This window comes from Haematobia irritans, chromosome 5, assembly GCF_050003625.1.
Source record: "Haematobia irritans isolate KBUSLIRL chromosome 5, ASM5000362v1, whole genome shotgun sequence".
Classification (NCBI taxonomy): Eukaryota; Metazoa; Arthropoda; class Insecta; order Diptera; family Muscidae; genus Haematobia; species Haematobia irritans.
The window spans coordinates 89,987,068-89,997,670 of NC_134401.1; the positions used below are offsets into that span (position 1 = coordinate 89,987,068).

Consider the following 10,603-nt stretch of genomic DNA (forward strand, 5'->3'; position numbering starts at 1 on the left):
TTTTGTTTTTGTAGGTATTGAAATTGTAAAAGGAGGACAAAATCGTTACTCTGCATCTTATTAAAAGTGAAAGGAACAAGAAGAAGAAAAGCATTACGTTTTACAGTTGGTAACTTTACATGGAAATTGAAAATAGTGGAATAATAAACTAATATTTCAAGGCCAGTCGATGCTGTTAATTCTTAATAAATATATTTAATATACTAATAAAACGTGTATTTTATTGAAGAAAAAATTGCCTATATAAATAAATAAAACTGTACTTAAAAACGAAGGTAAGCAGTTCTAAGGTTGAAGTAAAAAGGTTTACCACAAATATGTAAGATTTGTCCAAATGAATGAAAAAAGTTCAATAAAATCATTCCATATATGAATTCAATTCAGTTAAATTTTTTCATTATGTAGTATAGTGGTACATATATATAGGAAAATGTTAAGTAATATATGGAATGCATTCTAGCTAATTTCTACGAAAATCACATCGTTCGAACAAATAAAAATGTCTTTGGCGCTATACGAAGTTCAACTTTCTTCACCATGAGTTCATTTTAACTTAAAGAAGTGGTCACTTTTTTCTGGGTGTGGAAGAATTTGATGGACTTCTACAAAATCTATGGACTCAAAATTTAAGTCGGCACTAGGGTGGAACACAATGTTAGTAAAAAAAAAATGTGGAAAACGTTTAAATCTGAAGCAATTTTAAGGAAACTTCGAAAAAGTTTATTTATGATTTATCGCTCGATATATATGTATTAGAAGTGTAGGAAAATTAGAGTCATTTTTACAACTTTTCGACTAAGCAGTGGCGATTTTACAAGGAAAATGTTGGTATTTTGACCATTTTTGTCGATATCAGAAAAACATATATGTGGGAGCTATATCTAAATCTGAACCGATTTCAACCACATTTGACACGCATAGCAACAATGCTAATTCTACTCCCTGTGCAAAATTTCAACTAAATTGGAGTTAAAAATTGGCCTCTGTGGTTATATGAGTGTAAATCGAGCGAAAGCTATATATGGGAGATATATCTAAATCTGAACCGATTTCAACCAAATTTGGCACGCATAGCTACAATGCTAATTCTACTCCCTGAGCAAAATTTCAACTAAATCGGAGCAAAAAATTGATCTCTGTGGTCATATGAGTGTAAATCGGGCGAAAGCTATATATGGGAGCTATATCTAAATCTGAACCGATTTCAACAAAATTTGGCACGCATAGCTACAATGCTAATTCTACTCCCTGTACAAAATTTCAACCAAATTGGGGTAAAACTCTGGCTTCTGGGACCGTATTAGTCCATATCGGGCGAAAGATATATATGGGAGCTATATCTAAATCTGGTTCGAAAAAGATCGATGCGAAAAAAGCCAAATTTAAAAAAAATCGTATTAGTAGTGTGAGTCACTGTGTATAAGCTAATTTAGTTCTTGATCGATTTATATACAGGAGTCTATAAGTACTTATGAACCGATATGAACCAAACCACGGTATTTAGAGAACAAATTTTCAAAACCGGATCAGATGAAATTTGCACCTCCATGAAACTCCGGAAATCAAATATGGGGATCGTTGGGATTGGGTTACCTTGATTAACAGAAAATTCGTTATAATAATGAAAAAATTCGTTGTATTAACAATTTTTTTTTTCATTGGCTCACTCTTAATGACACATTCAGTTAATATAACGAAACTTTTTCTATCGGTGTAGTGTAGAGTATCATCGGCCTTATTTAATTTAAATAACTTCTCAATTTGGAATTTGTGTTTTTTTAATTCGATTTTGAGTGAACTTATGATTATTACATCTGTTTAGAATCTCTTTTTTTTATGAAAATTTTTAATTAATTTCACTCTCCCTTATTTCCTTTACAAGGCTTAAAACTTTGCTTCTCTGTATTTTGCCCGAACCAGTTTTGGGAATTCGTTCCAAGAAATAAACACCACCACTCAAATGGTATACACTGCTCATAGTACTCTCGATATGAAGAGTAATTTGTTGCCCATTTAAATGGGCCCCTTCCTCATTTGATGAACGGACCACAGCGCATGCTATTAAATTTGTGGCCAAAAAATCAGGAATGCCAAAAACACAAACTTCCGCAACACCTGGAATTCGATAAATAGCATCTTCGATTATTTGGGGATAAATTTGAAAATTTCGTGATTTGAAAACATCATGGGCTCGTGAACATATATAGAGAAAGCCGTCCACATCAAAATATCCAATATCGCCTGTGTGTAACCAATTACCTCTGTAGGCCTTTTTGGTTGCCTCCGCATTGTTAAGATACCCCTTCCAGGTGTATGGTGTGGATACACAAATCTCTCCATGGGCTACAGGTCCTAAGCGCTGGCCTTGTTCATTGATGATGCATACTTTTTTATTTGCCACCAATTTCCCTTCAGAACCCTCGCGATACTCGGAAATATAACCAATATTACAGGAAACCAAATCCACGATTTCGGACATGCCATAGCCAATAGCAAAGCCTGGACGTTGAGGATTACAAGATAAATAGCCTTGTATTTTTTCCTGGACAGCCAGTGGAATTTTAGAACCACCGGTCAGCAACGAATCTATGGATGTCAAACATCTTTGCAATTTCTGAATATCCTTGTACAAGGACAACTCGGCCATTTGATTTCCACCACAAAGGAAATGAGTGATTTTATAACGTTCCACTAAATCGAGAAAATAATCACATGTATAGGGTCGACTTGTAATGATACGTTGACAGGCATTAATAAGGGAAGCCATAAGGGTAAATATTCCAGAGGCCCAATACATTGTACTGAAAGAGGAAACCACTGAATCTGATTTGAGATTTAATCTGAAATAGAAATTCGAATAAAGATTTGAAAATTATATGGATATTTTAGGTACATTTAGAAAATCGGAATTTTATTTACTTACATAACGTGTTCGTTAAGTAAAGCCCTGTGAGAACATAATACTCCTTTGGGTGATCCTGTCGTTCCTGACGAACATAGTATAATTGCTGTGTCATCGCCTTTTAAGTCGTGGCAGGGAAATCTATATATCCAAAACAAGTAAGTATAGTCTAAAATCGGGCGGGGCCGACAATATTACATCCTTCACCATTATATAAACCAAACTTTTTGATATAATTTCAACTGTTTCAAATTTGTATGGATCTATTTATATTCATATGGGGGCTCTGAGCCGATTTTGGCACACATTGCTAAAATTGCACCCCACCAAAAAAAGCGTCGCCAAAAAAGTAGTGGAAATGTTCTTTTTGGATCCGGAAGTGGTGCAAAATGGGCGCAGAAGCGATGAATTTAACACGGGCTTGTCATAGGACAGATGTCCACCATTTCAACGGCCGGTGCACTGAAATTACATTACTTCTTAAGGTGTGATGGGAATTCAGTGTTTTGGATATGAATTAAGAAATTTTATGATATTTTGACAAATAACTAATTTAAAATTTTTTTTTATAAATTTAAAAGGGTGATACGGTCAAAATTTGGTCAATATAAACTTGACGTATTTCTTTCAATTTTGCATTTAAAAAACCTGAACACCCCTCATTTTGAAGGTGTGTGTGTAGAATGTTGCTCCTATTTTGATTTTGGAATTCACTCTTCAGTTGTCAAAATGCCGTCCAAGCAAGAAGAGCAGCGTATCAAAATTTTGCTCGCGCATCACGAAAATCCAAGCTACTCGCACGCAAAGCTGGCAAAATCGCTAAACTTTGCCAAATCAACCGTTACAAATGTAATTAAAGTGTTTGGGGAACGTTTGTCGAGAGCCACGAAGTCTGGATGGGGGGGAAATTGAAAACCGGAAGCCGCTGAGACGACAAAGAGAGTTGTCGGTAGTTTCAAGCGAAACCCTAACCTCTCTCTCCGAGATGCCGCAAATAAGCTGGGTGTATCGTCTACAACCGTGCATCGAGCCAAAAAACGAGCCGGACTATCGACTTACAAGAAGGTAGTGACTCCAAATCGCGATGATAAACAAAATACGACGGCCACGACGATGCTGACGAAGTTTGACTGCGTGGTAATGGACGACGAAACCTACGTCAAAGCCGATTACAAGCAGCTTCCGGGACAGGAGTTTTATACGGCAAAAGGAAGGGAAAAGGTAGCAGATATTTTCAAGCACATAAAACTGTCAAAGTTCGCAAAGAAATATCTGGTTTGGCAAGCCATCGGTACAAGGCCGTATTCAGGGGGGGGATGAGGGGGATCAAACCCCCCCGAAATGAATGAATATTTTTATATAAATAAATATATATTTTTAGCTGCATAGAAAAATCTTATCGAAGATGTTGAAGAAAAGCTGGAGGTTTTATTTTGAAAACGCTTACCTATAAAACTTGCACAAATCATAGAATACTAGTTGAAAAGCCCGTCAAACGACGGTCGAAAACAACAAATTGTTTTTGTTCTCGCACCACAAATTTCATTTTTGGAAAATGTCTTTCTGCTTTTTATTTGTGTTTGTTGTTCTTTTTGTGAACATGACTCGCTTTGTTTGGCCATAGCAACAACAACGAAACAACCAAACACACATGTGTAAATGAAATGGCGCAAAACCTGCGAAAAGAACCTGCGATGGAAGCACTTGGAGAGTGCAATAAAGAGATATTTCCAAACGTGCATATTCTTTTAAAAATTTTGGTCACTTTGCCAGTTACTCAGGGATGGAAAATACAATTTTTAAGAAAGTACGAAAAAGGTATTTTTTGAGCGGAAAGGTACTTTTTACTAAATTTCAACAAAATTTTCACTGGAAAATTATTGTCAAGAGACTAAATTTTAAAGAAAATAAAATTTTGCAAAAAAAAATCTGTAGAAAAAAATGTTGCAAAATTTTTTCTATAAAAATAAAATTTTGCAAAAATTCTATATAGAAATAAAATTTTGCAAAAATTCTATATAGAAATAAAATTTTGACAACATTTTCTACCGAAATAAAAAAATCGATAATATAGAATCGCATTCTTTTTTTCGACTAAAACATTCTTGAAGTTCAATAAAATCCTGTTTTTTACTATGTCTTTTACAAAATCGAGATTTTCTTCCCACATGAACATGTCTGTTTTGCCATATTTGTAAAAGACTATTAGCAAATAAGGTTGATAAAGACTTTCTCAAAATATTAAAATATTTTGTCAAAGCTATTGTACCATAAATCGGATATCGACTCAAAAATGTCTACACAAAAGGTACTAAATCATTCGCGGGGGTACTACGGTACTGACCGGGGTGAAAAAGTATTGAAAAAAGTTCTATAGTACTGCATTTTCCATCCCTGCAGTTACTACGTACTCATCCGAACTTTCATTTTTAACAATGAAGAGATTAAAGACGTATCTTAGAAATTCGACTAGCGAGAGTAGACTCAATGGATTGGCATTAATGTCGGTTCATCGCCGAATAAATGTGCCGACTGAAGAAGTCATTGATTTATTTGCTGCCCAAAAAGCCCGTCGCGACGCGTCGGCTCAATTTAATATTATAAAAATATTGTATACATACCTATGCATAAATAAAATTTTCTACACATGAGATTATATGAATATTTTTTTTTTAAGTTGAACCCCCCCCCCCCCCGAATTAAAATCCTGGCTACGGCCTTGCATCTGTACCTATGGCTTGAAAAGCAGCATTTTCATAGCTTCCGGGACTGTCAACCAAGAAATTTACGTGAAAGAGTGTTTGAATAAACGTCTGCTGCCTTTCCTGAAGAAACACGGTTGTTCCGTACTGTTTTGGCCGGATTTGGCATCTTGCCATTACGGTAAAAAGGCCATGGAGTGGTACGCCGCCAACAACGTGCAGGTGGTTCCCAAGGACAAGAACCCTCCCAACACGCCAGAGCTCCGCCCAATTGAGAAATACGGAACCTAAAGAAGACCAAAAAACTGCTAAGGACGAGCAGCAGTTCAAGCAAACTGGCTTTCTGCGGCGAAGAAGGTGGACAAGGTGGACGAGGTGGCTGTACAAAATCTGATGGCAGGTGTCAAGCGTGAGACCCGGCAATTCGGATTTGGAAAAGCGAAAGCCTAACTGAATATTTTTCCTGAATTTTATACTAATTGAACTTGAAAAAGAAATTTAATTTGATTTTTTAAATAAACGATTTCACCGATTTACACGCGTTTTCCCTTGACCAAATTTTGACCGTATCACCCTTTAATGCATTTTTACGCTTGTGTGGAACGTTTGACATCAAATATTTTCAAAAATTCGCAATTTTTCTAGAATGGATTATACATTTTTTACGGCAAAATTTAAATAATTTTTACCTTTTTATTAACTCTTACTCTATTTTTAACCTATTTGAAACAAAAAATTTTAAATTTTCCATTAAAAATATGAAAAAAGCGAGTTATAAAAAATTGACTTAAATGAACTTCCTGTGCAGTTAAAATAAAGAACATCTTTGGGATAAACTGTTTGGAAATGCTTTTAAAGTTGTGCCTTTAGAAGAACTTCCAAATTTTTTTGCTGGGACTCTCTGTGCAAAATTTCAAACTATGGCCTCTGTGGTCATATAAGTGCATATCGGGCGAAAGATATATATGAGAGCTAACTCTAAATCTGAACCGATTTGACTGATATTCTACAAAATTTACGAGTATTGCAGAAGATCAGGTGATAATTACGTAATTTATAATCAGATCGGTTATAAATATATATGTCAGCTATATCTAAATCTAAACCGATTTTTTCCAAAATCAATAGAGTTCGTCTTTGAACCGAAAAAATCTCGTATGCCAAATTTTAAGACGATACGACTAAAACTGCGAGCTGGACTTTGCACACAAAAATACATCAACAGACGGACATCGCTAAATCGACTCGGAATTTAAGTCGATCGGTATAGTGCACGATGGGTGTCAGACGGCTCCTTCTTGGCGTTACATACCAATGCACAAACTTATTATACCCTGTACCACAGTAGTGGTAAAGGGTATAAAAACATTTCAATTGATAAAGGGTGATAAATCTAAGGAGGGCGTTATCTAAAATATATCATACATGCAAAAAAAAATAACAATGTTTGGAAAACGTTGTTTTTTTTTCAAATTTGTTTATTACAAAATTGTTACTCTTGTCATAAATAAAACAATATTTTCTTTGTTGTTGTACCCATAAGACTTTTACGACTAAAGTTGTGTGTTTTCTGTAAACGAAGTTTCTTTATACACACTGGTCTATAAAAAGATCTACTTGGAAAATGAGTACTGAAGCCATGCAAAGACTCAAGCAAGGGCGAATCGTTCAAGCCGATTTACCTTCTCTCGCCAGTAGCTAAGACCTTTGAGGCACTACTCCTCCCCAGCCTTGTGGAGAATTTTCCAGCTATCAACCAACGGCCCTCTTGGCACTTCACTTATTCAAGACATTCGATAGGTCAACCCTGCCAGACTGTTCGAGGACATCGAAAATACGTCCCTACCGGCAGTAACCAAGCGGTGAGTTCTAAATTATCTGTGCGGGTGCCAGCCGTATGTGGAATTTAGAAATAACAAGTATATACGGCCGTAAGTTCGGCCAGGCCGATTCTTATGTACCCTCCACCATGGATTGCGTCGAAATTTCTATGAAAGACTGTCATCCACAATCGAATTACTTGGATTGTGGTATATTAAAACTTCTTAACATCGTTTTTTAAATTGTGAGTTAGTCCATACGTGGTAGAGAGCCAGAATTGAAATATGGGGGTCGCTTATATGGGGGCTATATACAATTGTGAACTTGATATGGACCAATTTTTGTGTGATTGGGGATCGATTTATCTGAGGGCTATATATAACTATAGACCGATATGAACCTAGTTAGGCATGGTTGTTAACTAGCCATATACTAGCACAATGTACCAAATTTCAACTAACTCGGATGAAATTTGCTCCTCCAAGAGGCTCCAAAACCAAATCTCGGGATCGGTTTATATGGCGGCTATATATGATTATCGACTGATATGGACCACTTTTGGCATAGCTGTTAAATATCATATACTACCACCACGTACCAAATTTCAACCAGATCGGATGAATTGTGCTTCTCCAAAAGGCACCGGAGGTCAAATTTGGGGATCGATTTATATGGGGGCTATATATAATTATGGACTGATATGATCCAATTCCTGCATGGTTGTTGGATACCATATACTAACATCACGTACCAAATTTCAACCGAATCGGATGAATTTTGCTCTTCCAAGGGGGAGGTCAAATCTGGGGATCGGTTTATATGGGGGCTATATATAATTATGGACCGATGTGGACCTATTTTTGCATGTGTGTTTGGGGCCATATATTAACGTACCAAATTTCAACTGAATCAAATGAATTTTGGTCTTCCAAGAGGCTCCGGAGTTCAAATCTGTGGATCGGTTTATATTATGGACCGATATGGACCAAGTTTTGCATGGTTGTTAGAGACCATATACTAACACCATGTACCAAATTTCAGCCGTATCGGATGATATTTGCTTCTCTTAGAGGCTCCGCAAGCCAAATCGGGGGATCGGTTTATATGGGGGCTATATATAATTAAGGACCGATGTGGACCATTTTTAGCATGGTCATTAGAGATCATATACTTACACCATGTACAAAATTTCAGCCGGATCGGATGAAATTTGCTTCTCTTGGAGGGTCTGCAAGCCAAATTTGGGGGTCCGTTTATATGGGGGCTATACGTAAAAGTCGACCGATATGGCCCATTTGCAATACCATCCGATCTACATCAATAACAAATACTTGTGCCAAGTCGTTTCAAGTCGATAGCTTGTTTCGTTCGGAAGTTAGCGTGATTTCAATAGACGGACGGACATGCTCAGATCGACTCAGAATTTCACCACGACCCAGAATATATATACTTTATGGGGTCTTAGAGCAATATTTCGATGTGTTACAAACGGAATGACAAAGTTAATATACCCCCATACTATGGTGGAGGGTATAAAAAGCAATTGGCCAGTAAGTGGTAAACTATGGAGCACCAGTGTGGACATCTCAAAGAAGTAATACGTAGTGTAATGATATTCAGACCTGTCAGAACGCTACCCTTATAACTTGTATCTGTTCCTATCTATGGGAACCTTATGGAAACCCTGTAGAAGACGGATCTTACCTCAGCCCATGTTGCAAGACTAAAGTCACGAACCTTGCTGAATAGCAAGCGCATTAAGATTACTCAGAAGATTGTATGATTAAATCATGTGAATGGCAGGGTATAGAAGGAAACGGCGTAGTGAGTTAAAGAGAGGTGCGAAAGACAACTCGTGGTAGGTAAATTGCAAAATTACATGCTCAAAAGAGTCCATGCAGGCTGAATTACAATAATGGCCAGGTCAAGGTCAACAGCAACACTATGGAGGAGTCCGGACGGCATCTTTCTGGCAGGGATATTTCATATCATATTTGTCTTGTCTTAAAGTCCATTATCATCTTCCCTCATCACCTCATCATTTGTTTGATTGAGATACTCGTACAAAACCTCCTTAGCCCACATTACCTTTACAGATAAATCGTTATCTAAGCTCACTCGAAATGGTGCAAAAATCGAAATAGATTCTCCGTGCTTGGATCCACAATGTTTCAATGGATATAATTACCTTATATCATGTCTGTGTTTTTCAAATTCGATTAAATCTCGTATATGTCCGACACCTTCCGGTACAGCTTCATTTCCATTAACAACAAATATTGGAGCATTCAATTTCAAATCATTGCTGACGTCTTGGGCAATTTCAACATTTTCCATTTCACAAAATATAATTTTCGGTTTTGTGAGCGTGTACATCAAGGCAACAGTGTCTAAAAAGTTCGATAAAATCAAATCAATTAAAACAAAAATAAAAAAGTACATTTCACACTTCCACTACAGACCTTTGTCAAATCCAGGATAGAGAGCATTAACCGGTGTGCCACAGAGAAAGGAAGCCAACATTATTGTGGTAACATGAGTCCAATTATTCGCATATAATCCGATGACATCTCCACATTTTAGACCGATTCGCAAAAGATACCTAGCCAATGCTTGGGCATATTTCAATAAATCTTCACATTTTAATTCCTCTCCTGTCGCGTCATCAATTTGGATAACCTTTTGGGAATTTTTACCCAATACCCCACAGATAACTTCAGCCAAAGTTATATTGACATTGTACAAGTCTTTATATTGTGGCCCATACCATATCTTATGAATGGCATCGTAATGACTGGCTGTTAGCTCATACATCTCTTTTACTTCGCAGCTTTACAAAAACTGATATTGCAGCACAATGTAGCTATTAGATTTGTTTTCAATACTCAGGGTATTGAAAAGTGTTTCTCTAAGAAAATCAAATGGAACAAGTACGCAATTAGATATCGCTCAAAGCGACTTAAACAGGCTTGCTTCAACAGTGCTCAGATAACAAAGTTCAATTTAATCGTATTGTTTAACAAGTGATGGTCGGGGCCGACTATATCATACCCTAAACCCCTACCCCCATTGAATCAGTAAACCTAACAAGCAAAAAAAATTGGAAGTTCTTCTAAAGGCACAACTTTAAAAGCACTTCAAAAAATGTCCTCCCAAAGAAGTTCTTTATTTTAGCTGC

General features: G+C 36.6%; 1 protein-coding gene across 1 annotated transcript; it reads right to left on the reverse strand.

The window, feature by feature from the left end:
* Positions 1 to 1,760: 1,760 nt before the first annotated feature.
* On the reverse strand, positions 1,761 to 10,306 carry LOC142238711 (uncharacterized). Its single transcript, XM_075310419.1, has 4 exons — positions 9,888 to 10,306; positions 9,614 to 9,815; positions 2,924 to 3,043; positions 1,761 to 2,840 (listed from the first exon to the last, which is right to left on the reverse strand). Exons 1-4 carry the CDS (start codon positions 10,237 to 10,239, stop codon positions 1,847 to 1,849), a joined length of 1,668 nt encoding a protein of 555 aa, XP_075166534.1. The 5' UTR covers positions 10,240 to 10,306; the 3' UTR covers positions 1,761 to 1,846.
* Between the last annotated feature and the right edge of the window lie 297 nt (positions 10,307 to 10,603).